Source organism: Haemaphysalis longicornis, unplaced genomic scaffold (assembly GCF_048455015.1).
Source record: "Haemaphysalis longicornis isolate Haplotype H1 unplaced genomic scaffold, Haemaphysalis longicornis Haplotype H1 scaffold_3, whole genome shotgun sequence".
Classification (NCBI taxonomy): Eukaryota; Metazoa; Arthropoda; class Arachnida; order Ixodida; family Ixodidae; genus Haemaphysalis; species Haemaphysalis longicornis.
The window spans coordinates 211,115,449-211,139,924 of NW_027526335.1; the positions used below are offsets into that span (position 1 = coordinate 211,115,449).

The window sequence follows — 24,476 nt, forward strand, 5'->3', positions numbered from 1 at the left end:
ACCGAGAAGGAAGACACCTATCGGGTTTGTGAGTAAAATACTTGAGGAAAGTGGGGGGTGTAGCTCAGAGGTAGAGCGTTCGCTTCGCATGTGAAAGGCCCCGGGTTCAATCCCCGGCACCACCAGAAACTACGCGTGCTTTTTTGCCGCCACCGAGAAGGAAGACACCTATCGGGTTTGTGAGTAAAATACTTGAGGAAAGTGGGGGGTGTAGCTCAGAGGTAGAGCGTTCGCTTCGCATGTGAAAGGCCCCGGGTTCAATCCCCGGCACCTCCAGAAACTACGCGTGCTTTTTTGCTGTCACCGAGAAGGAAGACACCTATCGGGTTTGTATGTAAAATACTTGAGGAAAGTGGGGGGTGTAGCTCAGAGGTAGAGCGTTCGCTTCGCATGTGAAAGGCCCCGCGTTCAAACCCCGGCACTTCCAGAAACTGCGCGTGCTTTTTTGCCGCCACCGAGAAGGAAGACACCTATCGGGTTTGTATGTAAAATACTTGAGGAAAGTGGGGGGTGTAGCTCAGAGGTAGAGCGTTCGCTTCGCATGTGAAAGGCCCCGGGTTCAATCCCTGGCACCTCCAGAAACTACGCGTGCTTTTTTGCTGTCACCGAGAAGGAAGACACCTATCGGGTTTGTATGTAAAATACTTAGGAGCGGGGGGGTGTAGCTCAGAGGTGGGGATTCCACTTCCGGCCACCGTGGCGGACGGACGTGTGATGTCGAGCTCCCAAGTTGGAGCGGCCGTTGCGGCCTCGGGCCGCGGTAACAGGACAACGGATGCTGAAACCAGGGACTATCAGATAATTCTGCCTCAACTGCCAACAGGTCGGTTCGTTTTGAACACCGTATTTTTGCACGCCGATGTTAAAGCGAGACCTTATCGAGTAGAAGATTTCCGCGACAAGCTCGCACGTTTGGAACTGCTCCCCGACGTGATAGCGTTGGGGGCGTTCCAAATGAATCACGTGTGGGCGGTGACATTCAAGGACGCCGAGAGTGCAAAGAAATTGGTAGCTTTACGCGACGTGAAAGTGAAGGACTTGCGCTGCATGGTCATCGACCCGGGTAACCAAGTGCTTCGAGTAAAGGTGCACTGGGTGCTTTACGGTGTTCCGGACGACCTTGTGCGTGCGGCTTTTGCCCCTTTTGGGGTGGTGACGGAAGTCTCAAGGGACCGCTGGCGGGTGTCCGGATGCAACGAGAAAGGCACGACGACGCGCCTTGTGTCGCTCAAGCTCAAGGCTGGCATGACCCCTGACGATGTGCCCCATCAGCTGCGCATCGCCGGTGACAACGCCCTCGTCGTCGTCCCGGGACGCCTGCCGCTCTGCCTGCGCTGTCACCGTTCGGGCCACGTACGGCGGGAGTGCCGTGTGCCGCGCTGCACGCGTTGTCGGCGTTTCGGCCACGACGACAGCCAGTGCGTGCAAACGTACGCCAGCGTCGCCGGACCCGCGGGGGGTGACGACAAGTCGGAACACCTCATGGACGAAGCAGAAGCGGAAGAGGTTGCCGCTGGAGGGGGAGGGGACGTGCCAGCGCCGACACCTGCAGCCCCCGTTCAAGTTACCGGCAAGGATCCTCAAGTGCAACAAAACGAGGCGCAGAACCTTAACCAAGAAGTTCCAGCCTTCACGGAAGTCGCCAGAGAAAGCGGCTCCGAAGACAACCAAGGGGGCGGTGCTAAGGACGACGACGACGACATCGTCACAATGGACACCAGCAAAGAACCAGCCGGCAGCACCTGCGGTAAACGGGTCCGCGAGAGCAACGCCGGCCCGACCGATGAAGGCAACGCGACTCCCGACGAGCCGCCTCCGAAAGCACCGCCTGGGCGACGTTCGACGCTTCGGCCCAAGCCCAACGTTCCACCAGACAGGAGGGCACCTGAGACGACGCCGGCAGCAACGCCGACGTAGCTGCTACAATGGTGTGGATAGGCACTGACGGACTGGACTTACGTGGGCACCCTTTCGGACTCTGAGGTATGCGCTTTAGAGACACAATTGTTTAAAAACACCCTACGGCTTAAAGTTGACTTTTCTTTTCTGTGCACCTGTGTTAGCATCAATCGGTCTGTTTGAACACTAGATGGAACACAAATTGAACAGAGCTTTGCGAATTGCCACGTTAAACGTACGTGGCTTGGCCGCAAAAAGGCGGCAGTATCAGGTGAACCGCCTTTTCTTGGAAAACGACCTTGACATCATTGCGGTCCAAGAAACCAAAATAGAAAGCGAAGACCAAACAGACCGAATGGTGGATCAATTTAAAGCACGTTATTATGTATGTGTCGCTCATGCCGTAGGCCGATCGGGGGGCTGTGCCTTATTCATTAGAAATTCAGTTGGGTTTGACGTGCAACCTATTTTCTCATGCGAAAGTGGCCGTCTGATAGTGTGCGACATTAACTTGTCTACGACAAATTTTGGAATCATTTGTGTGTACGCGCCGAATATACAGCTAGAAAGAAAAGATTTCTTTCAACAATTCGAAAGATTTCTTGATACTGAAGGTTACGTCATACTGCTAGGCGATTTCAATTGTGTATGCAACGCAGATGATAGAGCAGCCAATGTGATGGTCCGTGACTCGAGTGCGCTATTGTTAAACACAATGGTCCACGAAAATAACTTGGAGGACATTGGCCGAACACTTACGGCGGGAATGGCAAGTCAGTACACACACTTCCAGAACGGTAGTCAAGCCAGACTGGATAGAATTTACGTTTCCACAGATATAGTCCCTCATTGTAACAATTATCAGATAAAGCATGTTTGCTTTAGTGACCACAGCTTAGTGACACTAGTTATTGGAACGGAAAAAAGAAAACCCAAGTTTAAATGGGAACTGTGGAAGTTTAATGCTAAGTTATTACACGACGAGGTGTTTTCGAATAGAGTAAAAGAGAAAATTAAACTACTGTTCAAAGAAAATGATGAGAACATAGGCATAGAGTGGGAAACTTTTAAACAAGAAGTGAAAATGGACGCCATAGAAAGGTCGGCAGTGTTACGGCAAAAAGACAAAGAGAAAGAAAATGAACTGCTTACTGAACTCCAGTTTCTCTTGAGCGCGCAGAATGCGCACTTGGAAAATAACGCTACCCAAGTGAAACAAGTAAAGGCCGAGTTAGAGCACATAGACGCTGAAAAATATAAAGGGGCAATAATAAGAGCCCGCGCAGAGAAGTTATGGCTTGGGGAACGACCAACAAAACGTGCTTTGTGTGACGAAAAAAGATACGCAACTCGAAACGAGATAAAAGCGGTTGAATACGATGGCTGTATTGCGCGTGATAGTGAAACCATCCAGCGTGCCTTTTACGAGCATTATCGCGATCTGTTAGGGCGGAAGCGGGACTATGAAGACGGTTTTCGGCATCATTTTCTGCAGCAAATGCCGAAGCTGGATTCGGATATTAGAACAAAACTGGAAGAGCCGATAACCCTAGCTGAGATAGAGCAAGCCATTGACGATTTGAGCCCTGATAAGACCCCTGGTCCAGACGGCATAGGAGCCTGTTTTTATAAAGCCTTTAGGGCGGAGTTGGCAATCGTCCTTTACCGTGTTCTCGCGCAATCGTACGAGAAGAAGCAACTGCCACCATCATTTTGTCAGTCCCACCTTGTGTTAATCCCGAAGTCTGATGATCCCGTCAAACTTTTATCGGTAAAGGGTTACCGGCCAATTAGTCTCACTAATGTGGACTATAAGGTCTATATGAAAGTATTGGCCAGACGAGTACAGGGTATTATAACATCTATAGTGGGGCCCCACCAAACATGTGGAATAATGGGGCGCTCGATAATGACTAACATACACGTGGCCAGAAGCATTTTAGAATGTGTGGATGCTTTTGGAGGGCAAGTGGCTATTCTGCAGCTAGATTGGGAAAAAGCGTTCGATTGTGTCGCCCATGATATTCTTTTTGAAATACTCGAACATGTCAACATCGGTTCAGTTATACTAGAAGGTGTCAAAATGAGTTACTTCCAGAGCACAACAAGTGTCATCGTTAACAAAACACTCACTGAACGGATTGCGATACGTTCCTCAATTAAGCAAGGCTGCCCACTGGCACCGCTGCTTTTCGCGATATACCTTGAGCCTTTCTGTTTAAGTGTCTTAAACAGCAATGATGTGTGCGGATACCGGCTGACTTCAAGTGAAGTTAAAATATTGGCCTATGCCGATGATGTTGCCGTCATATGTCAGGACAAACCAAGCATTACCGCTGCTGTACAAAAAGCAAAACTCTTTGGCAAACATACCGGAAGCATGGTAAACTGGGGCAAATGCCTCGGATTTTGGCATGGTGAATGGGAAGCCCCGGAACAAACATACGAAAACGTCCAGTGGACCATCACGCCCTCCAGGTACCTTGGTGTGCCACTAGATCACTACCACGACACAGATACTTTCTGGGCAGAGCAAATCCAGCTCATCCGGGAAAAGACGATGAAGTGGGGCGGACGCGATTTATCGATGTTTGCCCGAGCAACGGTATGTAATATTTTTCTAGTTGCCAAGGTGTGGTATGTGTTACAGGTTCTTTTCATGACGCGGTTAAACATACAACGGTTGCACAGAGTGTTTGCCATTTTGTTTGGGGCTCCACGTGGGAGCGCATGAGCCGTTCCAATTTGTTTCTTCCTGTTAAGTCGGGGGGTCTGGGACTTGTGCATTTATTTTTGAGACAAGTGGTGTCACGTTTTTTGTTTCTAAGAGACCAAAGTGATAGCTTCCTACGGACAATGATTCAGATAAGACTGCGAGAGGCACTACCTGATTTCATTGTTTCTACAAGCGCTGTACCAAGGACCAGCCTTCGAGGATTTCTGCGTGAAGTTGTATGGTCGTATAAATTTCTAAAGGCGCGGTTTTCACAGGAGTATCTCAGTGGTGCATCACGTAGAAAACTGTATAAAGATGTCATTGAAATATCCTTACCTGTTCCCGTCTACAGACCCATAGGTATTAATCCCACTTCAATGAATGTCTTAAAGCGAGTCAAAAAGATGCCGGTGAAGGCATCAGCCAAAAGTTTCTTTTTTCAGCTGCACACTGGGACACTGCCCGTGAAACCATGGTTGCAGGAAAGAGGTATTTTCGTTCCTTGGGACGTAAACTGTGTTTTTTGCCATAGGCCAGAAACAGTTGAGCACATATTCTTGGATTGTTCAGATGCCGTTTTCCATTGGGACATCCTCCAGAGAACACTTAAAAAGGCATTACCAATCACACCCTTTGGTATACGGTTCTTGCCTACCGATAATGAAGACGGTGTCCCTCTGGACATGTTTATGCTTCTGAGCCTACATAGTTTATGGAGGCCCCATATGGATGTTAGGCATGCTAACCCAAACGGGCGGGCTGCTAAGGACTACTTCACTGAGAGTGTGACCTACATCCGAGATGTGTACAAACTCGAGGAGGCTATGCCAAACTGGATGCACTTATTGGATGACCTTGTAACCATGAGACGGTTTTAACTCAGCTGCACCTACCACAGTGTATTGGTTGGTGTTATTTTACCTTGTACTGTTTGTAAGCATGTCCTTTTGTTCTATTGTACCAAGCAGGTAATAAAGAAAAAAAAAAAAAGGGTGTAGCTCAGAGGTAGAGCGTTCGCTTCGCATGTGAAAGGCCCCGGGTTCAATCCCCGGCACCTCCAGAAACTACGCGTGCTTTTTTGCTGCCACCGAGAAGGAAGACACCTATCGGGTTTGTATGTAAAATACTTGAGGAAAGTGGGGGGTGTAGCTCAGAGGTAGAGCGTTCGCTTCGCATGTGAAAGGCCCCGCGTTCAAACCCCGGCACTTCCAGAAACTGCGCGTGCTTTTTTGCCGCCACCGAGAAGGAAGACACCTATCGGGTTTGTATGTAAAATACTTGAGGAAAGTGGGGGGTGTAGCTCAGAGGTAGAGCGTTCGCTTCGCATGTGAAAGGCCCCGGGTTCAATCCCCGGCACCTCCAGAAACTACGCGTACTTTTTTGCCGCCACCGAGAAGGAAGACACCTATCGGGTTTGTATGTAAAATACTTAGGAGAGTGGGGGGTGTAGCTCAGAGGTAGAGCGTTCGCTTCGCATGTGAAAGGCCCCGGGTTCAATCCCCGGCAAATCCAGAAACTACGCGTGCTTTTTTGCTGCCACCGAGAAGGAAGACACCTATCGGGTTTGTATGTAAAATACTTGAGGAAAGTGGGGGGTGTAGCTCAGAGGTAGAGCGTTCGCTTCGCATGTGAAAGGCCCCGGGTTCAATCCCCGGCACCTCCAGAAACTACGCGTACTTTTTTGCCGCCACCGAGAAGGAAGACACCTATCGGGTTTGTATGTAAAATACTTAGGAGAGTGGGGGGTGTAGCTCAGAGGTAGAGCGTTCGCTTCGCATGTGAAAGGCCCCGGGTTTAATCCCCGGCACCTCCAGAAACTACGCGTGCTTTTTTGCTGCCACCGAGAAGGAAGACACCTATCGGGTTTGTATGTAAAATACTTGAGGAAAGTGGGGGGTGTAGCTCAGAGGTAGAGCGTTCGCTTTGCATGTGAAAGGCCCCGCGTTCAAACCCCGGCACTTCCAGAAACTGCGCGTGCTTTTTTGCCGCCACCGAGAAGGAAGACACCTATCGGGTTTGTGAGTAAAATACTTGAGGAAAGTTGGGGTGTAGCTCAGAGGTAGAGCGTTCGCTTCGCATGTGAAAGGCCCCGGGTTGAAACCCCGGCACCTCCAGAAACTACGCGTGCTTTTTTGCCGCCACCGAGAAGGAAGACACCTATCGGATTTGTGAGTAAAATACTTGAGGAAAGTGGGGGGTGTAGCTCAGGGATTCTGCTTCCGGCCACCACAGTGAACGGACGCAGGATGCAGGGCTCCTCACGAGCGGTTAATGCGGCCGTTCCCGGCCGCGGTAACAGGTTTCTTGCTCAGGACGATTGTTGTCAAGTTTCGTTGCCGACATTGCCTACAGGACGTATTGTTTTTAATACCGTTTTTTTGCACGGTGAGATGCGTGCGCGCCCGTATCGCGTTGAAGATTTCCGCGATACTTTGGCTCGGCTGGAATTGCTCCCTGAGGTACTTGCCTTGGGGGCGTTCCAAATGAGTCACGTATGGGCGGTGACGTTCAAGTCGGAGCTAGGCGTCAAGAAGATATTGGAAGCAAAGGAGCTTCACGTCAAAGGTCGACACTGCCTCGTCATTGATCCTGCCAACCAGGACCTGCGGCTGAAGCTCCACTGGCTGCTTTACAACGTGACCGAGGACGACGTACGAGTTGCGCTGGCTCCCTACGGGAGGGTCAGTGAAGTTTCACGGGAGCGCTGGCGTGTTCAAGGCGTCCACGACAAGGGCTCGACGACGCGGTCCGTGACCCTCAAGCTCAACGCGGGCGTGAGGGCTGAGGACCTGCCCCACCAGCTTCGTGTCGCAGGCGAGCAGGCGCTCGTGGTCGTGCCCGGCAGGGCCCCGCAGTGCCTTCGCTGCTCTGGCACGGGGCACATGAGGCGCGACTGCAAGGTGCCGCGCTGCACTCTCTGCCGCCTCTTCGGTCACGAAGCGAACGAGTGCGTGCGGACGTACGCGAAGGTGGCCGGACCGGTGGGGGATGTGGACCGAACGGAGAACATCATGGACGAGGAGGAGACGGAGGCGGCTGCAGCAGGGGGCGGAGGAGACCCGCTGACGGAGGACGCGCCGCCTGAAAAGAGCGCTGAGGTGAAGGAGTCGGCCGCCGTCGTAGTGCTACCTGCGCAAAGTGTCAACGAAGGAGACCAGCTGACGTACGACGGCGACGGTGAGAGCCCGGTGAGCGTGGCGGGTCAGTTTGCGGCGTTGGAATCTCCCGCCCCCCAAGAGGGCGTCGACTTGAAAACTGGCGACCAGGACCAGTCTGTGGCCAAGCGGCCGCGTCAAGACAGTGTCGGACAACGCGGAGGGGGGGATGGCTCCGTAGCGGTGGGGTCGGTGAGTGTGGGACCCACGTCGCGGCGCTCGAGCTTCAAGCCGAAGCTCAACACGCCCTCGACAGAGGACCCACGGCAACAAAGAATTCGTAAGAACGCCATTCTTGCCTTCGTTTTCGGACTGCTAAAAGTGTTTTTAAGTTTTCTTTGTGTGTCTTTGAAAAGCAAGAAAAGTGCAGGGCGTGTTCTAGTCATGGGTTTAAGCTCGTTAGTTGTATTACGTGGGTTTTTGGTTCTGTGTCGGGTGTCGAAGGGTTTTCCTTGCGGTCATTGCGCGTTTTTTTGGGGGGTGTGTTGGGTGTCGAAGAGTTCTTCCTTCGTGCCAGGGCGGGGGTTTGGGGTGTTTTGTATGTACGAGCGTCAAGTGAAGCTCTCTCAACGGGCTCAAGTTGGATCCGTTTGTTTTTTTCCATGGGGGGAGGGGGGGGGGGGGCTGTTTTCGTCGTTTTACGGTGTTGTGTTGTTTTTTCATTTGTCAAATGTACCAGCATAAATGCTTTCGGGTCCGTTTGTTTTCTCTCTTAACCTGGTGTATTTAAACACGCCAATCCGTATTGCCACGCTTAACGTCCGGGGGCTTGCTGACAGGAGACGGCAGAATCAGTTGTATCGTTTAGTGACCGAACAGGACCTGGATATAGTGGCGGTACAAGAAACGAAGGTTGAGAGAGAGGAGCAGACAGATCGTATGGTGCGCCCGTTTGCGTCGAGGTACGACGTGTGCGTTGCTCACGCGGTCGGGATGTCTGCGGGCGTTGCCCTGTTGGTTCGAAGGAGTTTGGGGGCAACCCTAGAGACCGCCACCGCGTCCGAGTGTGGGCGTTTTGTTGTGTGCGATTTTGCTTTATCGTCAAGCGAATGGCGCTTGATTTGTGTGTACGCGCCCACAAAGGCAGCGGAAAGGAAGGGTTTTTTTGAGGATGTTCGCGGGTTTTGCGATACGGAGAGGCTCGTTATTTTACTTGGCGACTTTAATTGCGTATGTTCTGCGCAAGACAAAAGTAGCTCGACAACGTGCCGCGATGCGAGTACGATAGTTTTAACTGATATCGTCGCTGACTTCGCGCTGGAAGATGTGGGCGATAGCCTTGGCAGTAGCGGTACCGTTCGCTATACACACTTCCAGGGCAACAGTCATGCGCGTCTCGACAGAGTGTATGTTTCGTCAGAGATTCTGCCGGAGTGTGATAGCTACCGAGTTTCCCCCGTTTCCTTCAGCGATCACTGTCTTGTGACCGTAACCGTTGGTAGAATGGTAAAACCAGGCAACGCGTTTTGTTGGGGGCTTTGGAAGCTTAATAACAAGCTGCTGCAGGATGAACATTTCACTGAGGCCGTTAATGCATGCGCACGGACGTTTTTCGGTGGAGAAGAGAACGTTAACTTTACTCTCAATTGGGAGCTCTTCAAACAAGAAGTTAAGTTATAGGCCCTTGAAAGATCATCCGCAATCAAATACGACGAGAAGCAAAGAGAAGCCTGGTTACGAAGTACCCTGGACGTTTACGTTAAGGAAGAATGTGAATCGCCCGGGGCGTTGAAGGATGCCATTAGAGGATTAAAAGCGCAGCTCGAAGTAATAGATAAAGAGAAGTATGAGGGTGCGCTTGTGCGCGCACGAGCTGAGAGATCTTTGCACGGGGAAGCGCCGACTAAAAGAGCGTTCAGCGCGGAAAAGAAGTATGCGCGCAGAAATGCGATAGTGGAAATTGAAGCCGGAGGTGTGGTTTATAGTGACCAGGCTAATATAGAGCGCTGTTTTTGTGACTTTTATAAAAATTTGTTTTCTTGTCATCCTGTCGATACCGTCAAGTTTAGAGAAGAGTTTACGTCTTTGTTACCGTGCTTAGACGAGGAAGTTATGGCGCATCTCGAAAGAGATATTACAGTAGAAGAGATACGTGGCGCTATCGACGAGTTAAGCCCAGGGAAGACGCCGGGCCCTGATGGCCTGAGCGCTGCTTTCTACAAGGCGTTTAAGGGTGACATCAGCCCGGTTTTATGTAAAGTTTACTCTGAGGCGTACCACAAAGGTGTGCTGCCACCTTCTTTTCTTGTGTCTCACACTGTGTTTATACCGAAATCGGAGGAGGTTGCGAAACTCAGACAGATCCCTGGGTATCGTCCTATTAGTCTGACAAATGTCGACTGTAAGGTTTTAATGAAAATATTGGCTAGCCGCTTACAGACTGTCATAAAGGACGTGGTAGGGCCGCATCAAACGTGCGGGATCAAAGGGCGGTCGATAGTTACAAATATTCATACTGCCCGAAGTGTTCTCGAGTGTTGTGACGCCATGCAAGGGACTTTGGCAATGCTCCAGGTAGACATGGCTAAAGCCTTCGATCAGGTGTCTCACGAACTTTTGTTAAATATGTTGGAACACGTGAATGTTGGTTCTGTTATTCTTAATGGTATGCGCATGGCGTACACTGGGTGTTCTACGAGGCTTGTTATTAACAAAACGATCGGCACACCCGTTCCTGTTCAACGTGCCGTTCGTCAGGGTTGCCCATTGTCTCCGTTGCTTTTTTGTTTCTACATTGAAGCGTTTTGTTTAAGTGTAATCCGGAGCAAAGACGTCAAAGGGTTTAAACTTCAGTCGTGTGAAGTGCGGGTGTTAGCTTACGCTGACGACATTGCTCTTTTTTTTGTTGATAGGAAAAGCATAAGCATTGCTGTAAACACCTTGAAATGTTTTTGTAAGTACAGTGCCAGTGGTGTTAATTGGCAGAAATGTGTTGGTTTCTGGCATGGCCAGTGGGACAGTATGCCTAGTGTTTTCGAGTGTATCAGCTGGCAGAAGACGCCGGTGAAGTACTTGGGAGTGCCCCTCGAGAACTATGTAGACAGCGACCCTTATTGGCGCAGTCAAACAGTCGAATTGCGTGAAAAGGCCGAGAAATGGAAGGGTAGCGGACTTTCAATATTTGCGAGGGCCTCAGTGTGTAATGTTTTTTGAATTAGCAAACTGTGGTACGTTCTACAGGTGTTGCATTGTTCGCGGGCACGTGTACAGGCCTTGCACCGAGTTTTTGCTGTGTTGATTTGGGAGTCGTCATGGGAGAGAACCAGCCGTACGAACCTGTTTCGGCGCGTGCGTCTCGGTGGCCTGTCATTATCGCATCTGTTTTTGCGTCAAGTGGCAAATCGTTTTTTGTTTCTTCGGGATGTGAAGGACTCCTTTTTGCGCACTGTGTGTCAGGTGAAGTTGGCCAGAGCGCTTCCTGATTTTGTTGTAACGTCAGCTTCTTTATCTTTTGACGCAACGAAAGGCTACTTCCGTGAGGTGGTACAAGCCACCATGTTTTTGCGTGCACGCTTCACGCTAGAGTACTTATCTAGTGTGACGCGTAAAAGATTGTATAATGACCTCGTTGAATCCGTACTTCCCGTTCCATTGTATAGATCGCTCTACCGTGTAGGGCCAGGACAGGATGTGCTTAAGCGTGTGAAACGTATGGCGATTGGCCCATGGGTTAACACTTTTTTCTTTAAACTTCACTCGGGCGTCCTTGATGTGAAAACGTGGCAGAAGGAAAAGGGAATGTTTTTGCCGGGTGGGGTGAACTGCTACCCGTGCAGAAAACCCGAGACTGTAGAACACGTGTTTTTGGACTGCTGGGACGGGGTCTTCTTTTGGGACGTGCTTCAGCGGACACTCACAAAAGATTTCCCTCTGGACGCTCACGGCATTAGGTTTTTACCGATTGAGAGTGACGAAGTGCCTTACGACCTCGTGATGGTCCTGGCCCTACATGCAATTTGGAAATCCCGCATGGCCATACGCCATAGGGACGTTGACGCTAAATGGTCAAGGGAATATTTCGTTGATTCAATGCGCATGATTATTGAAGTGTGGAGGGCTCAGCCTGAGCCTCCAGAGTGGTTGCCTGTGATGGAAACACTGACCAACCTCAAACAATTTTAATCGTTTTTCTGCTGGCAAGGTGATGACTAGCAGTTTTATCGTTGCAGTTTTTTGTTTGATGGTGCTTGTTTTGTGCTGAAATATTGCAATAAAAAAAAAAAGGGGGGTGTAGCTCAGAGGTAGAGCGTTCGCTTTGCATGTGAAAGGCCCCGGGTTCAATCCCCGGCACCTCCAGAAACTACGCGTGCTTTTTTACCGCCACCGAGAAGGAAGACACCTATCGGGATTGTATGTAAAAGACTTGAGGAGGGCGGGGGGTGTAGCTCAGAGGTAGAGCGTTCGCTTTGCATGTGAAAGGCCCCGGGTTCAATCCCCGGCACCTCCAGAAACTACGCGTGCTTTTTTGCCGCCACCGAGAAGGAAGACACCGATCGGGTTTGTATGTAAAAGACTTGAGGAGAGTGGGGGGTGTAGCTCAGAGGTAGAGCGTTCGCTTTGCATGTGAAAGGCCCCGGGTTCAATCCCCGGCACCTCCAGAAACTACGCGTGCTTTTTTGCCGCCACCGAGAAGGAAGACACCTATCGGGTTTGTATGTAAAAGACTTGAGGAGAAGGGTGGTGTAGCTCAGAGGTAGAGCGTTCGCTTTGCATGTGAAAGGCCCCGGGTTCAATCCCCGGCACCTCCAGAAACTACGCGTGCTTTTTTGCCGCCACCAAAAAGGAAGACACCCATTGGGTTTGTATGTAAAATACTTGAGGAAAGTGGGGGGTGTAGCTCAGAGGTAGAGCGTTCGCTTTGCATGTGAAAGGCCCCGCGTTAAAACCCCGGCACTTCCAGAAACTGCGCGTGCTTTTTTGCCGCCACCAAAAAGGAAGACACCTATTGGGTTTGTATGTAAAATACTTGAGGAAAGTGGGGGGTGTAGCTCAGAGGTAGAGCGTTCGCTTTGCATGTGAAAGGCCCCGGGTTCAATCCCCGGCACCTCCAGAAACTACGCGTGCTTTTTTGCCGCCACCAAAAAGGAAGACACCTATTGGGTTTTTATGTAAAATACTTGAGGAAAGTGGGGGGTGTAGCTCAGAGGTAGAGCGTTCGCTTTGCATGTCAAAGTCAAAGTCAAAGTGAGTTTTATTTACATCGTCAAAAAGAACGATGCGGGTAGGCCCGGGCAAAAAGTGAAAAAAAAAATCACTTGAGGGACGCCCGAGCCCCCCATGTACAAGGCATACAGCGAAATCACACAGAGCGTATATGACAACATTATCCCTAATATTGCAAGAACAACACAATCGCAGATTAACTTACGAACAAAGCATAAAAAAAGCATAAACAAAAAAAAAAGCATAAAACCAAAGCAGGATCACCACTGCATAAAACAAACAGGGAAAAAGCGGAATACAGGTATGGTGAACGGGAGAGAAAAGAAAATATGTGAACGCAACATCACAAATGAAATGATTAGATACATAATGCACTTCTAAGGGCAGCAGGTGAACACGTTTCGGGAATTACATCCTTTGACAATAATTTATTCAAAACAGAGGGCAAGGTGTTTCGGAGTATTTGGTGTCCGTACATTGTGCGAGAGAAAGGAATGTGCCAAATTTCTTTTTTGCGACACGAATATTCTACGAGATTTTGTCTTAGACAGGGTATTTCAAGAAAACTAAGTTGGTTGTGTCGGATACATCGCTTATATTTTAAGGCTAAATGATATTCGTACATAGTATTAATCGGTGATATGTGGAAACGAGTAAACAGTTCTTCTGTGTGAGCAAGGTAGTGTACGTTTGCAATATAGCGGACGGCTTTCTTCTGAAGCATGTATATTTTATAATTATTTGTTTTTGTGGTGGTACCCCAAACCAAGAAACAGTAATTTAAATGCGATACAAAAAGTGCATTATAAATTATTAATTTTATATGCGCTGGCAGAAAATACCGAAATTTCGCGAGAATTCCGGTGCACTTTGCCAAATTCCCCAGTATGAACTGAATCTCAGCGTCCCAACTCATGGTCTTATTAAAAAATACTCCCAAGATCTTGACGGTATCTACAAACTGTACCTGTGAATTACCTATGTATATACCCATATCGGGTGGAGTGGAAAATTGTCTTGTACTGAAAAGAATGGCTTTCGTCTTTTTTGTGTTTATAAGTAATGAGTTTGCTTCACTCCAAACCTTAACTTTAGCGAGAACATTGTTTATAAGAGGAACCAAAGATTGGGTGGATCTACCTGTGAAAAACAAACTTGCATCGTCTGCATAAATTACAAACGTCGGCTTGCTGTCAGTCAAAACAAGGTCATTTATATATAAAATAAAAAGAAGTGGCCCTAAAATACTGCCCTGTGGCACACCAGCACTGACAGTTTGAAAGGAGGATGTATGTTGCCCTATTTTAACGCATTGTAGACGATGACCTAGGTAAGATTTAAGGAGTTCAAGTGGAGTGCCTCGTATGCCATAGAGTTCTAATTTTTTAAGTAATGTGTTATGGTTAAGGTGATCGAAAGCCTTCGAAAAATCTATAAAGATGCCCTCGCATAATTCTGTATTTTCAAAAGCGCTAAGAATAATTTCTTTCTGAGACAATAGAGCTGATTCAGTAGATTTACCTCGCATAAAACCATGTTGGGATGTGGATAACAACTTGAACCTGTTGCAAAATTTAACGAGCCTTTTTTCAACAATTTTCTCTAAGCCTTTTGAAAAAACCGGTAATATAGAAATCGGTCTATAACTCGAGAAGCTATTTTTATCTCCGCCTTTATAAAATACAATTACCTTAGATTTCTGCAATTGCCTTGGAAAAGTTCCAGTTAATAAGGCAAGGTTATAAATATGCGTTAATGCAGGAACTATTAGAGTGAGGACAAACTTTACTGGTGCGATTTGAATTCCATCTATGTCGCAAGACCTGCTGTTCTTAAAGGAAGAAAAAATGTTGAATACCTCGATGTCATCAGTTGGTTCCAAAAATATGCTATTGTTGTTTCGTCGTATAGTATTGTAAATAATGTCAGAAGTCAAACTGGTATTTATAGTATCTTTGAAAAACTCATTAAATTTCTCTGCAAGTTCCAGACCCTCAATACGTTCACCCTCAAAAACAAGATCTGTGACTCCTGATACAGATGGGACACGGTTTAATAATTTATTAACTTTTTTCCAGACTTGGGCACTACCGTCGCAGAATTCCTTAGCAAACTCATTATGTAAAAAGTTTCTTTTTTCGTCTTTAAGAAAAGACGTTACTTTGTTGCGGTATTTTCTAAAGCTTGCTAGATCAGTGGGGGACTTTGTTCTCATAAATTTCTTATATAACTGGTTTTTCTTTCTTATCATTTTAAGGCATTCTCGATTTATCCACGGCTGACGAGATTTCGTAGACTCTATCACGGTTTTCTCAGGAAAGTGGGCATGGTATATGCGCTTAAAGCAGATAATAAATGCCTCGTACGCCTCGTCAGTATTTTCAGAGCAAAATACGTCATCCCAATGTTGATTTGAAAGAGCAGAGAAAAAGGATGCTAGAGTGCCAGGCGTTATCTTTTGGGCTGTATTCTGTGCTAGAAATTCGTGTTGTTTACCAGTGACACATTTCGCAAGTACATAAATGGGAAAGTGATCGCTGATTGCACTGTGCAGTACACCTGAAAGTAAGTTACTGATATTTATGTTAGAGATAAATACATCAATAAGTGTGGCTGAGTGCATCGTAACGCGTGTAGCCGTCTGTGTCAGAATAGAGTTGCCATTCGATTCTACCGTTAATAAAAAAGCTTCCTGAGCAGGAGATCGTTTCAGGAGGTCGATGTTGAAGTCCCCCCCAAGAATTAAATTGAATTTGTTGTAGATCACATAGATGAGAAGGCGGTCCAAAAATTCAATAAATATATTTACATCGGCATCAGGGGGTCGGTACGCTACGGAATAAATAGAATTAATAGATATAACGGTTAAGCATTCAACGGCGTTGGTTATGAAAGAAAAGTCTGACAGGATGTCACAATCAAACATATTTTTAAGCAAGATAGCCAGCCCGCCTCCATTTCTACTAGATCGATTCACAAAAAAGCTTCGATATCCGTCACGCTTGTAAATTTCATCATTGCACGTATACCATGTTTCTGTCAACATGACAGCATCAAACTCAAAAGTAAACTCATCCAGAAATACTGACAATTCGTCTTCCTTGTGTCTCGCCGAACGAATGTTAAGGTGTAGGCAAGAAAACCGTACATCGGGGTTGGTTTCAACTATGTCGCTAACATCACGTGGTGACGCGGTCATCTTTCAAGATAGACTGTTCAGGCAACGAAAGCCTGACCAGTTTACACAATCTTTTCTACGTCATGTGCGCTTCGAAGGTGCACGAGAGAAGATTTTTCATCTTTTCGCGCATAGACCTTGCCACCACGTGTCCAAACGAAACGCCAGTTTTTCGCCTTTTTTTGTGCAATAGCCATGCCCAGCAACTGTTTCATCGCAGGGCAAAGGTGCTCGTTGATGAAAACAGGTTCGCTAGACTCGTGGCCAAAGTCATGCGTCGAAAGTTTCATTTTTCTTGCCTTTTCTAGCACCGCGTCACGCTTTGAACGGCATTTGAATTGCAAGATAATGTTGGGAGGAACATTCTGGTTTTTCGCCGGAACACGGTGGCAGGCATCAATATCTGATTCCGAAATGGGCTCGTTTACAAGTCTACCGATCTCGCTGACGGTGTCAACAAGGTTTTCATCCTCAGCGAACGGTAAACCCTTCACTTCAAGGTTAGACTTCCTGGAATACTGCTCCGAGGCAGTAATGCGTTGCTCATGCTGCAACACTTGTTTTCGCAGAGCTTCGCAGTCCAAAAGTAGCTATTCGTTTGTGTTCTTGAGAGATTTGTTTTCCTTCTCTAGCTCACTTCGCTCCTGCTTTGCCTGTTCAAATTGCTCATTGAAAAAGTCCAGGCTTGACTTTAGTTCGCGGATTTCTTTACGTAAATCACGCTCCAACTTTGCCTTAAAGTCATTCATTTCTTTTCTCAACTCATCTTGAAAACGAGCAAGGTCAGCCATGGTACGCTACAGCGAAAAATGGCATACAAACAAAACAGCACTCAGAACTTGGCAGCAGTCAAGGCAGCAAAAAACAAATATTTTATGTTGAGAAAAGAAGTGTAGAAAAAATGCCAACCTGCAAAGATAGCAGGTGCAGCGATTACGTTGGTTGTCCGTGCTGCCTCCGCCGTGCCAAGTGACCGTAGCTCTCGAGCACAGCCGTCTTTATAGCGCCTGCTTCCCCTGGCGGATGTGATGCCGGTGCCGCGCTTGCGCTGTCTCCGACGTTCCTTTCCCGCAGCAGCAAAAGCCGATGCTTGAAGACAAAACAGTCGCCTCGCCAAGGAAGATTTCGCAGAAACTGCAAAGATAGCAGGTGCAGCGATTACGTTGGTTGTCCGTGCTGCCTCCGCCGTGCCAAGTGCAAGGCCCCGGGTTCAATCCCCGGCACCTCCAGAAACTACGCGTGCTTTTTTGCCGCCACCGAGAAGGAAGACACCTATCGGGTTTGTATGTAAAAGACTTGAGGAGAGTGGGGGGTGTAGCTCAGAGGTAGAGCGTTCGCTTTGCATGTGAAAGGCCCCGGGTTCAATCCCCGGCACCTCCAGAAACTACACGTGCTTTTTTGCCGCCACCGAGAAGGAAGACACCTATCGGGTTTGTATGTAAAAGACTTGAGGAGAGTGGGGGGTGTAGCTCAGAGGTAGAGCGTTCGCTTTGCATGTGAAAGGCCCCGGGTTTAATCCCCGGCACCTCCAGAATCTACGCGTGCTTTTTTGCCGCAACCAAAAAGGAAGACACCTATTGGGTTTGTATGTAAAATACTTGAGGAAAGTGGGGGGTGTAGCTCAGAGGTAGAGCGTTCGCTTTGCATGTGAAAGGCCCCGGGTTCAATCCCCGGCACCTCCAGAAATTACGCGTGCTTTTTTGCCGCCACCGAGAAGGAAGACACCTATCGGGTTTGTATGTAAAAGACTTGAGGAGAGTGGGGGGTGTAGCTCAGAGGTAGAGCGTTCGCTTTGCATGTGAGAGGCCCCGGGTTCAATCCCCGGCACCTCCAGAAACTGCGCGTGCTTTTTTGCCGCCACCGAGAAGGAAGACACCTATCGGGTTTGTATGTAAAAGACTTGAGGAGAGTGGGGGGTGTAGCTCAGATGTAGAGCGTTCGCTTTGCATGTGAAAGGCCACGGGTTCAATCCCCGGCACCTCCAGAAACTACGCGTGCTTTTTTGCCGCCACCGAGAAGGAAGACACCTATCGGGTTTGTATGTAAAAGACTTGAGTAGAGTGGGGGGTGTAGCTCAGATGTAGAGCGTTCGCTTTGCATGTGAAAGGCCACGGGTTCAATCCCCGGCACCTCCAGAAACTACGCGTGCTTTTTTGCCGCCACCGAGAAGGAAGACACCTATCGGGTTTTTACGTAAAATACTTGAGGAAAGTGGGGGGTGTAGCTCAGAGGTAGAGCGTTCGCTTTGCATGTGAAAGGCCACGGGTTCAATCCCCGGCACCTCCAGAAACTACGCGTGCTTTTTTGCCGCCACCGAGAAGGAAGACACCTATCGGGTTTTTACGTAAAATACTTGAGGAAAGTGGGGGGTGTAGCTCAGAGGTAGAGCGTTCGCTTTGCATGTGAAAGGCCACGGGTTCAATCCCCGGCACCTCCAGAAACTACGCGTGCTTTTTTGCCGCCACCGAGAAGGAAGACACCTATCGGGTTTTTACGTAAAATACTTGAGGAAAGTGGGGGGTGTAGCTCAGAGGTAGAGCGTTCGCTTTGCATGTGAAAGGCCACGGGTTCAATCCCCGGCACCTCCAGAAATTACGCGTGCTTTTTTGCCGCCACCGAGAAGGAAGACACCTATCGGGTTTGTATTAAAAGACTTGAGGAGAGTGGGGGGTGTAGCTCAGAGGTAGAGCGTTCGCTTTGCATGTGAAAGGCCACGGGTTCAATCCCCGGCACCTCCAGAAATTACGCGTGCTTTTTTGCCGCCACCGAGAAGGAAGACACCTATCGGGTTTTTACGTAAAATACTTGAGGAAAGTGGGGGGTGTAGCTCAGAGGTAGAGCGTTCGCTTTGCATGTGAAAGGCCACGGGTTCAATCCCCGGCACCTCCAGAAACTACGCGTGCTTTTTTGCCGCCACCGAGAAGGAAGACACCTATCGGGTTTTTACGTAAAATACTTGAGGAAAGTGGGGGGTGTAGCTCAGAGGTAGAGCGTTCGCTTTGCATGTGAAAGGCCGCGGGTTCAATCCCCGGCACCTCCAGAAATTACGCGTGCTTTTTTGCCGCCACCGAGAAGGAAGACACCTATCGGGTTTGTATTAAAAGACGTGAGGAGAGTGGGGGGTGTAGCTCAGAGGTAGAGCGTTCGCTTTGCATGTGAAAGGCCCCGGGTTCAATCCCCGGCACCTCCAGAAACTACGCGTGCTTTTTTGCCGCCACCGAGAAGGAAGACACCTATCGGGTTTTTACGTAAAATACTTGAGGAAAGTGGGGGGTGTAGCTCAGAGGTAGAGCGTTCGCTTTGCATGTGAAAGGGCACGGGTTCCATCCCCGGCACCTCCAGAAACTACGCGTGCTTTTTTGCCGCCACCGAGAAGGAAGACACCTATCGGGTTTGTACGTAAAAGACTTGAGGAAAGTGGGGGGTGTAGCTCAGAGGTAGAGTGTTCGCTTTGCATGTGAAAGGCCCCGGGTTCAATCCCCGGCACCTCCAGAAACTGCGCGTGCTTTTTTGCCGCCACCGAGAAGGAAGACACCTATCGGGTTTGTACGTAAAAGACTTGAGGAGAGTGGGGGGTGTAGCTCAGAGGTAGAGCGTTCGCATTGCATGTGAAAGGCCCCGGGTTCAATCCCCGGCACCTCCAGAAACTACGCGTGCTTTTTTGCCGCCACCAAAAAGGAAGACACCTATTGGGTTTGTATGTGAAATACTTGAGGAAAGTGGGGGGTGTAGCTCAGAGGTAGAGCGTTCGCTTTGCATGTGAAAGGCCCCGGGTTCAATCCCCGGCACCTCCAGAAACTGCGCGTGCTTTTTTGCCGCCACCGAGAAGGAAGACACCTATCGGGTTTGTACGTAAAAGACTTGAGGAGAGTGGGGGTGTAGCTCAGAGGTAGAGCGTTCGCTTTGCATATGTAAGGCCCCGGGTTCAATCCCCGGCACCTCCAGAAACTACGCGTGCTTTTTTGCCGCCACCGAGAAGGAAGACACCTATCGGGTTTGTACGTAAAAGACTTGAGGAAAGTGGGGGGTGTAGCTCAGAGGTAGAGCGTTCGCTTTGCATGTGAAAGGCCCCGGGTTCAATCCCCGGCACCTCCAGAAACTGCACGTGCTTTTTTGCCGCCACCAAGAAGGAAGACACCTATCGGGTTTGTATTAAAAGACTTGAGGAGAGTGGGGGGTGTAGCTCAGAGGTAGAGCGTTCGCTTTGCATGTGAAAGGCCCCGGGTTCAATCCCCGGCACCTCCAGAAACTGCGCGTGCTTTTTTACCGCCACCGAGAAGGAAGACACCTATCGGGTTTGTATTAAAAGACTTGAGGAGAGTGGGGGGTGTAGCTCAGAGGTAGAGTGTTCGCTTTGCATGTGAAAGGCCCCGGGTTCAATCCCCGGCACCTCCAGAAACTGCGCGTGCTTTTTTGCCGCCACCGAGAAGGAAGACACCTATCGGGTTTGTACGTAAAAGACTTGAGGAGAGTGGGGGTGTAGCTCAGAGGTAGAGCGTTCGCTTTGCATATGTAAGGCCCCGGGTTCAATCCCCGGCACCTCCAGAAACTACGCGTGCTTTTTTGCCGCCACCGAGAAGGAAGACACCTATCGGGTTTGTACGTAAAAGACTTGAGGAAAGTGGGGGGTGTAGCTCAGAGGTAGAGCGTTCGCTTTGCATGTGAAAGGCCCCGGGTTCAATCCCCGGCACCTCCAGAAACTGCGCGTGCTTTTTTGCCGCCACCAAGAAGGAAGACACCTATCGGGTTTGTATTAAAAGACTTGAGGAGAGTGGGGGGTGTAGCTCAGGATTCTGCTTCCGGTAGCGCTAGCGTGCGGTCGCAGAATGTCGAGCTCCGCCCAAGGAGCGGCTTCAGCGGGCCTTTCGGCCCGCGGTAACAGGATATATGCCCAGGATGCTGATGATTACCAAGTACTTTTGCCACAGTTTCCTTCAGGTCAGTCGGTTTTAAACACGGTTTTTCTTCATGCCGACATGCGTGCCCGGCCTTACCGCGTTGAGGACTTTCGAGACGTTTTGGCTCGTCTGGAACTGCTCCCCGACGTCGAGGCGTTGGGGGCGTACCAGATGAGTCACGTTTGGGCAGTGACGTTCAAGTCGGCGGAGGGTGTAAAGAAAATTTCTGCGCTCGCTGATATCAAGGTGAAGGATCGTCGGTGCCTTGTTATCGACCCGTCTAATCAAGAAGCCCGCCTCAAGCTTCACTGGCTGCTGCACAACGTGCCGGACGACGCCGTTCGCGCTGCGCTGGCGCCCTACGGGCGTGTCGGCGAGGTGCGCAGGGAGCGGTGGCGCGTCGAAGGCATCCAAGACAAGGGCTCGACACTTCGAACGGTGACCCTCAAGTTGAAGGCGGGCGTGACCATCGACGACCTGCCGCACGAACTTCGTGTGGCGGGTGACAAGGCCCTCGTCGTCGTCGCCGGAAGGGCCCCGCAGTGCTTACGTTGCAACCTCAAGGGGCACGTCAGGCGAGAATGCAAGGTTCCGAAGTGTTCTTCGTGCCGTCGCTTCGGGCATGATGCAAGCGCCTGCGTTAAGTCGTATGCCAGCGTCACCGGTCCAGCGAGGGAGGACGACCTCCGCGAAAACTTCATGGACGAGGCAGAAGCGGAGGAGACAGCTGCAGGAGTAGCCGACAAGGCGGTGAAGGAGTCGACGTCGGCGGGGCGGGTCGAGGCCGAGTCTGGCCAGCGCGTTCCTGAAAAGGAGCAGCCGGTCGAGCCGAAGACGCCTCCCCCTCACGTCTTGTCGAACGAGGACAACGGAACCGGAGCGGCCAGTCAGCGAACGACGGAGGTGTCGGCTCTAGTAGCCGAAGCCGTGCAAATGGACCTGAGTGGGGCCGTGGCAAAGCGACAACGAGAAAGCAATGACACAGAGCAGGGTGACGGACTCACCAGCAGCGAGGAGCCCCCGACTAAGGCGGTTTCAGTGAGACGTCCGAGCTTCAAGCCGAAGCCCAACGTCCCACCAGACCGAACGAAAACTTCGGCTCCGCCCTCCTAGCCAGCACGTCACTACGAAAGGTAGTCGCCATCCTGTTCCTCAGTGTTTGTTGTTGCGCTGCTGTCTTGAATCGCCAACGAACTAAACGCAACAGTGTAGTTGGGTCAAGGCAGTATTTTTGGAGGGTGTATTGTGTTCCTGATGCTTATGCTTTGAGCTTTAGGTTTGGCTGGGGGGAGGGTGGCAGTGTGTATTCCAGCGGCCGTGAATCCCGCAGGCCATACGAATGTTTTATAAGTGCGGGATTTTGGAGCGTGTATGGGATGTTTGCAGTTGATGAAGCGTCGTTCTTTTTCGTGCTGCATGAATGTAAGTGTTGTGCGATAAGTCTAGCTCCCTCCTAAAACATGGTTTACTTGAGCAAACCAATGCGCATCGCCACGCTTAACGTCAGGGGATTTTCGGATCGGAGACGTCAAAATCAGGTGTATCGACTCGTAACAGATGAGGATTTGGACATCGTGGCCTTGCAAGAGACCAAAGTTGGGAGGGAGGACCAGACGGATCGTATGGTGCGGCCCTTTATTGCGCGCTATGATGTGTGCGTGTCGCATGCGGTCGGGTTTTCTGCGGGTTGCGCACTTCTAATTCGGAGAAGCTTAGGGGCCGCTCTAAAGACTGTCACCGCCTCGGAAACGGGGCGGTATGTTGTGTGCGACTTGGAGTTTTGTTCCAATGAATGGCGTGTAATGTGTGTCTACGGGCCCACCAATACAGCCGAAAGGAAGGCTTTCTTTGAAGAAATGCGTCCATGGTGTGAGACGGAACGGCTCTTAATTTTAATGGGCGATTATAATTGTGTTTGCTCAGCGCGCGACAAAAGCAGCACGACCAATTTCAGAGACGCCAGTACGGTGGTACTGAATGAGATAGTAGCCGGCTGCGCCCTGGAAGATGTAGGTGATAGCATGAGCAATGCAGGCACCGTTCGCTATACACACTTTCAGGGCAATAGTCATGCGCGGCTCGACAGGGTGTATCTTTCCGTAGAACTCGTACGTGAATGTGACAAATACGACGTGACCCCTGTTTCATTTAGCGACCATTGTCTGGTGTCGTTAACACTAGGCAGGGCCGCTAAACGTGGAAACGCGTTCTCCTGGGGTTTGTGGAAAATGAACAACAAACTTCTGCAAGATGATAAATTCGTCGAGGTCGTTGACGCATGCGCACGGACCTCGTTTAGCAGCTCAGACGCGACGAACTTCATTCGGAAGTGGGAGCTGTTCAAACAAGAAGTTAAGCTAAAAGGCCTTGAACGTTCTTCTGCAATGAAGAGCGACGAGAAAAAGAAAGAAGCCACGCTACGAAGTAATCTCGACGCTCTTATTGTAGCAGAATGTAGATCGCCGGGGACGTGCAGAGATGACATAAAGAATGTTAAAGCACAGCTCGAGGTCTTAGATCAGGGCAAATATCATGGCGCGCTTGTTCGCGCAAGAGCAGAAAAGATGCTGCTGGGAGAGGCGCCGACCAAAAGAGCCTTATGCTCCGAGAAAAAGTACGCTCGCAGAAATGCGATAGCGGAAATAGAAAGCGAAGGCGTCTTGTACAAGGATCAAGCCAGCATAGAACGCTGTTTCTGTAACTTTTACGACAAGCTGTTTGCACGTCACGCTATTGATGTCGTGGCGTTTAAGGATGAATTTTTGAGATTGTTACCATGCCTAAACAAAGAGATGTCAGCACTGCTCGAAACAGACATAACGGAGAATGAAGTAAGAAAAGCTATAGAGGAGTTGAGCCCGGGAAAGACGCCTGGCCCCGATGGGCTAAGCGCTGCATTCTATAAAAAGTTTAAAGAGTGCCTAAGTCCAGTGTTGTGTACGTTATACGCTGAGGCGTATCAGAATGGTGTGCTGCCACCGTCTTTTCATGAGTCGCACACCATTTTTATTCCTAAGTCAGATGATGACGCCAAACTCCGAGCTGTATCTGGGTATCGCCCAATCAGTCTCACTAATGTAGACTATAAGATTTTAATGAAAATTCTGGCGAGTCGTTTGCAGACTGTTATTAGGGACATCGTTGGACCGCATCAAACATGCGGTATAAAGGGGCGGTCGATAGTAACGAACATTCATACTGCTCGAAGTGTTCTTGAGTGTTGCGACAGCACTCAAGGTTCTCTAGCAATGCTCCAGGTAGACCTGGAGAAGGCGTTCGATCAGGTATCACACGAGCTCCTTATAGCCATGTTAGAGCATATAAATGTAGGGGCTGTTATTCTTCAAGGAGTGCGCATGGCGTATAGTGGGTGTTCAACTAGCCTCGTTGTGAACAAGTCGCTCAGCAAAGCAGTGCAGGTTCAACGTGGCGTACGTCAGGGTTGCCCATTGTCCCCATTGCTTTTC

At 49.6% G+C, this 24,476-nt stretch overlaps 2 protein-coding genes and 39 non-coding genes across 41 annotated transcripts; all 41 read left to right on the forward strand.

The window, feature by feature from the left end:
• Positions 1 to 53: 53 nt before the first annotated feature.
• Positions 54 to 125, forward strand: Trnaa-cgc (transfer RNA alanine (anticodon CGC)). The gene has a single exon. It is a non-coding gene; the product is annotated as a tRNA-Ala (tRNA).
• A 79-nt stretch (positions 126 to 204) lies between these two features.
• Trnaa-cgc (transfer RNA alanine (anticodon CGC)) lies at positions 205 to 276 on the forward strand. Its single transcript has one exon. It is a non-coding gene; the product is annotated as a tRNA-Ala (tRNA).
• A 79-nt stretch (positions 277 to 355) lies between these two features.
• Trnaa-cgc (transfer RNA alanine (anticodon CGC)) lies at positions 356 to 427 on the forward strand. Its single transcript has one exon. It is a non-coding gene; the product is annotated as a tRNA-Ala (tRNA).
• A 79-nt stretch (positions 428 to 506) lies between these two features.
• On the forward strand, positions 507 to 578 carry Trnaa-cgc (transfer RNA alanine (anticodon CGC)). Its single transcript has one exon. It is a non-coding gene; the product is annotated as a tRNA-Ala (tRNA).
• A 126-nt stretch (positions 579 to 704) lies between these two features.
• Positions 705 to 2,415, forward strand: LOC144175947 (uncharacterized). Its single transcript, XM_077705016.1, has one exon. It carries the CDS (start codon positions 715 to 717, stop codon positions 1,915 to 1,917), a length of 1,203 nt encoding a protein of 400 aa, XP_077561142.1. The 5' UTR covers positions 705 to 714; the 3' UTR covers positions 1,918 to 2,415.
• A 3,339-nt stretch (positions 2,416 to 5,754) lies between these two features.
• On the forward strand, positions 5,755 to 5,826 carry Trnaa-cgc (transfer RNA alanine (anticodon CGC)). Its single transcript has one exon. It is a non-coding gene; the product is annotated as a tRNA-Ala (tRNA).
• Positions 5,827 to 5,905: 79 nt separating this feature from the next.
• Trnaa-cgc (transfer RNA alanine (anticodon CGC)) lies at positions 5,906 to 5,977 on the forward strand. Its single transcript has one exon. It is a non-coding gene; the product is annotated as a tRNA-Ala (tRNA).
• Positions 5,978 to 6,055: 78 nt separating this feature from the next.
• Positions 6,056 to 6,127, forward strand: Trnaa-cgc (transfer RNA alanine (anticodon CGC)). The gene has a single exon. It is a non-coding gene; the product is annotated as a tRNA-Ala (tRNA).
• A 79-nt stretch (positions 6,128 to 6,206) lies between these two features.
• Trnaa-cgc (transfer RNA alanine (anticodon CGC)) lies at positions 6,207 to 6,278 on the forward strand. Its single transcript has one exon. It is a non-coding gene; the product is annotated as a tRNA-Ala (tRNA).
• A 78-nt stretch (positions 6,279 to 6,356) lies between these two features.
• Trnaa-cgc (transfer RNA alanine (anticodon CGC)) lies at positions 6,357 to 6,428 on the forward strand. Its single transcript has one exon. It is a non-coding gene; the product is annotated as a tRNA-Ala (tRNA).
• A 79-nt stretch (positions 6,429 to 6,507) lies between these two features.
• Positions 6,508 to 6,579, forward strand: Trnaa-ugc (transfer RNA alanine (anticodon UGC)). Its single transcript has one exon. It is a non-coding gene; the product is annotated as a tRNA-Ala (tRNA).
• A 5,415-nt stretch (positions 6,580 to 11,994) lies between these two features.
• On the forward strand, positions 11,995 to 12,066 carry Trnaa-ugc (transfer RNA alanine (anticodon UGC)). The gene has a single exon. It is a non-coding gene; the product is annotated as a tRNA-Ala (tRNA).
• A 79-nt stretch (positions 12,067 to 12,145) lies between these two features.
• On the forward strand, positions 12,146 to 12,217 carry Trnaa-ugc (transfer RNA alanine (anticodon UGC)). The gene has a single exon. It is a non-coding gene; the product is annotated as a tRNA-Ala (tRNA).
• Positions 12,218 to 12,296: 79 nt separating this feature from the next.
• On the forward strand, positions 12,297 to 12,368 carry Trnaa-ugc (transfer RNA alanine (anticodon UGC)). The gene has a single exon. It is a non-coding gene; the product is annotated as a tRNA-Ala (tRNA).
• Positions 12,369 to 12,446: 78 nt separating this feature from the next.
• Trnaa-ugc (transfer RNA alanine (anticodon UGC)) lies at positions 12,447 to 12,518 on the forward strand. Its single transcript has one exon. It is a non-coding gene; the product is annotated as a tRNA-Ala (tRNA).
• A 79-nt stretch (positions 12,519 to 12,597) lies between these two features.
• On the forward strand, positions 12,598 to 12,669 carry Trnaa-ugc (transfer RNA alanine (anticodon UGC)). Its single transcript has one exon. It is a non-coding gene; the product is annotated as a tRNA-Ala (tRNA).
• Positions 12,670 to 12,748: 79 nt separating this feature from the next.
• Positions 12,749 to 12,820, forward strand: Trnaa-ugc (transfer RNA alanine (anticodon UGC)). The gene has a single exon. It is a non-coding gene; the product is annotated as a tRNA-Ala (tRNA).
• A 4,599-nt stretch (positions 12,821 to 17,419) lies between these two features.
• On the forward strand, positions 17,420 to 17,491 carry Trnaa-ugc (transfer RNA alanine (anticodon UGC)). Its single transcript has one exon. It is a non-coding gene; the product is annotated as a tRNA-Ala (tRNA).
• Positions 17,492 to 17,570: 79 nt separating this feature from the next.
• Trnaa-ugc (transfer RNA alanine (anticodon UGC)) lies at positions 17,571 to 17,642 on the forward strand. The gene has a single exon. It is a non-coding gene; the product is annotated as a tRNA-Ala (tRNA).
• Positions 17,643 to 17,721: 79 nt separating this feature from the next.
• Positions 17,722 to 17,793, forward strand: Trnaa-ugc (transfer RNA alanine (anticodon UGC)). Its single transcript has one exon. It is a non-coding gene; the product is annotated as a tRNA-Ala (tRNA).
• Positions 17,794 to 17,872: 79 nt separating this feature from the next.
• Trnaa-ugc (transfer RNA alanine (anticodon UGC)) lies at positions 17,873 to 17,944 on the forward strand. The gene has a single exon. It is a non-coding gene; the product is annotated as a tRNA-Ala (tRNA).
• A 79-nt stretch (positions 17,945 to 18,023) lies between these two features.
• Positions 18,024 to 18,095, forward strand: Trnaa-ugc (transfer RNA alanine (anticodon UGC)). The gene has a single exon. It is a non-coding gene; the product is annotated as a tRNA-Ala (tRNA).
• A 79-nt stretch (positions 18,096 to 18,174) lies between these two features.
• On the forward strand, positions 18,175 to 18,246 carry Trnaa-ugc (transfer RNA alanine (anticodon UGC)). The gene has a single exon. It is a non-coding gene; the product is annotated as a tRNA-Ala (tRNA).
• Positions 18,247 to 18,325: 79 nt separating this feature from the next.
• Trnaa-ugc (transfer RNA alanine (anticodon UGC)) lies at positions 18,326 to 18,397 on the forward strand. Its single transcript has one exon. It is a non-coding gene; the product is annotated as a tRNA-Ala (tRNA).
• Positions 18,398 to 18,476: 79 nt separating this feature from the next.
• On the forward strand, positions 18,477 to 18,548 carry Trnaa-ugc (transfer RNA alanine (anticodon UGC)). Its single transcript has one exon. It is a non-coding gene; the product is annotated as a tRNA-Ala (tRNA).
• A 79-nt stretch (positions 18,549 to 18,627) lies between these two features.
• Trnaa-ugc (transfer RNA alanine (anticodon UGC)) lies at positions 18,628 to 18,699 on the forward strand. The gene has a single exon. It is a non-coding gene; the product is annotated as a tRNA-Ala (tRNA).
• A 78-nt stretch (positions 18,700 to 18,777) lies between these two features.
• Trnaa-ugc (transfer RNA alanine (anticodon UGC)) lies at positions 18,778 to 18,849 on the forward strand. Its single transcript has one exon. It is a non-coding gene; the product is annotated as a tRNA-Ala (tRNA).
• A 79-nt stretch (positions 18,850 to 18,928) lies between these two features.
• On the forward strand, positions 18,929 to 19,000 carry Trnaa-ugc (transfer RNA alanine (anticodon UGC)). Its single transcript has one exon. It is a non-coding gene; the product is annotated as a tRNA-Ala (tRNA).
• Positions 19,001 to 19,079: 79 nt separating this feature from the next.
• On the forward strand, positions 19,080 to 19,151 carry Trnaa-ugc (transfer RNA alanine (anticodon UGC)). Its single transcript has one exon. It is a non-coding gene; the product is annotated as a tRNA-Ala (tRNA).
• Positions 19,152 to 19,229: 78 nt separating this feature from the next.
• On the forward strand, positions 19,230 to 19,301 carry Trnaa-ugc (transfer RNA alanine (anticodon UGC)). Its single transcript has one exon. It is a non-coding gene; the product is annotated as a tRNA-Ala (tRNA).
• Positions 19,302 to 19,380: 79 nt separating this feature from the next.
• On the forward strand, positions 19,381 to 19,452 carry Trnaa-ugc (transfer RNA alanine (anticodon UGC)). Its single transcript has one exon. It is a non-coding gene; the product is annotated as a tRNA-Ala (tRNA).
• Positions 19,453 to 19,531: 79 nt separating this feature from the next.
• On the forward strand, positions 19,532 to 19,603 carry Trnaa-ugc (transfer RNA alanine (anticodon UGC)). Its single transcript has one exon. It is a non-coding gene; the product is annotated as a tRNA-Ala (tRNA).
• A 79-nt stretch (positions 19,604 to 19,682) lies between these two features.
• Positions 19,683 to 19,754, forward strand: Trnaa-ugc (transfer RNA alanine (anticodon UGC)). The gene has a single exon. It is a non-coding gene; the product is annotated as a tRNA-Ala (tRNA).
• Positions 19,755 to 19,833: 79 nt separating this feature from the next.
• Trnaa-ugc (transfer RNA alanine (anticodon UGC)) lies at positions 19,834 to 19,905 on the forward strand. Its single transcript has one exon. It is a non-coding gene; the product is annotated as a tRNA-Ala (tRNA).
• A 78-nt stretch (positions 19,906 to 19,983) lies between these two features.
• On the forward strand, positions 19,984 to 20,055 carry Trnaa-ugc (transfer RNA alanine (anticodon UGC)). The gene has a single exon. It is a non-coding gene; the product is annotated as a tRNA-Ala (tRNA).
• A 79-nt stretch (positions 20,056 to 20,134) lies between these two features.
• Trnaa-ugc (transfer RNA alanine (anticodon UGC)) lies at positions 20,135 to 20,206 on the forward strand. Its single transcript has one exon. It is a non-coding gene; the product is annotated as a tRNA-Ala (tRNA).
• Positions 20,207 to 20,284: 78 nt separating this feature from the next.
• Positions 20,285 to 20,356, forward strand: Trnaa-ugc (transfer RNA alanine (anticodon UGC)). The gene has a single exon. It is a non-coding gene; the product is annotated as a tRNA-Ala (tRNA).
• Positions 20,357 to 20,434: 78 nt separating this feature from the next.
• On the forward strand, positions 20,435 to 20,506 carry Trnaa-ugc (transfer RNA alanine (anticodon UGC)). The gene has a single exon. It is a non-coding gene; the product is annotated as a tRNA-Ala (tRNA).
• A 78-nt stretch (positions 20,507 to 20,584) lies between these two features.
• On the forward strand, positions 20,585 to 20,656 carry Trnaa-ugc (transfer RNA alanine (anticodon UGC)). The gene has a single exon. It is a non-coding gene; the product is annotated as a tRNA-Ala (tRNA).
• A 79-nt stretch (positions 20,657 to 20,735) lies between these two features.
• Trnaa-ugc (transfer RNA alanine (anticodon UGC)) lies at positions 20,736 to 20,807 on the forward strand. The gene has a single exon. It is a non-coding gene; the product is annotated as a tRNA-Ala (tRNA).
• A 119-nt stretch (positions 20,808 to 20,926) lies between these two features.
• LOC144175676 (uncharacterized) lies at positions 20,927 to 22,122 on the forward strand. Its single transcript, XM_077704719.1, has one exon. It carries the CDS (start codon positions 20,938 to 20,940, stop codon positions 22,120 to 22,122), a length of 1,185 nt encoding a protein of 394 aa, XP_077560845.1. The 5' UTR covers positions 20,927 to 20,937.
• Positions 22,123 to 24,476: the final 2,354 nt, after the last annotated feature.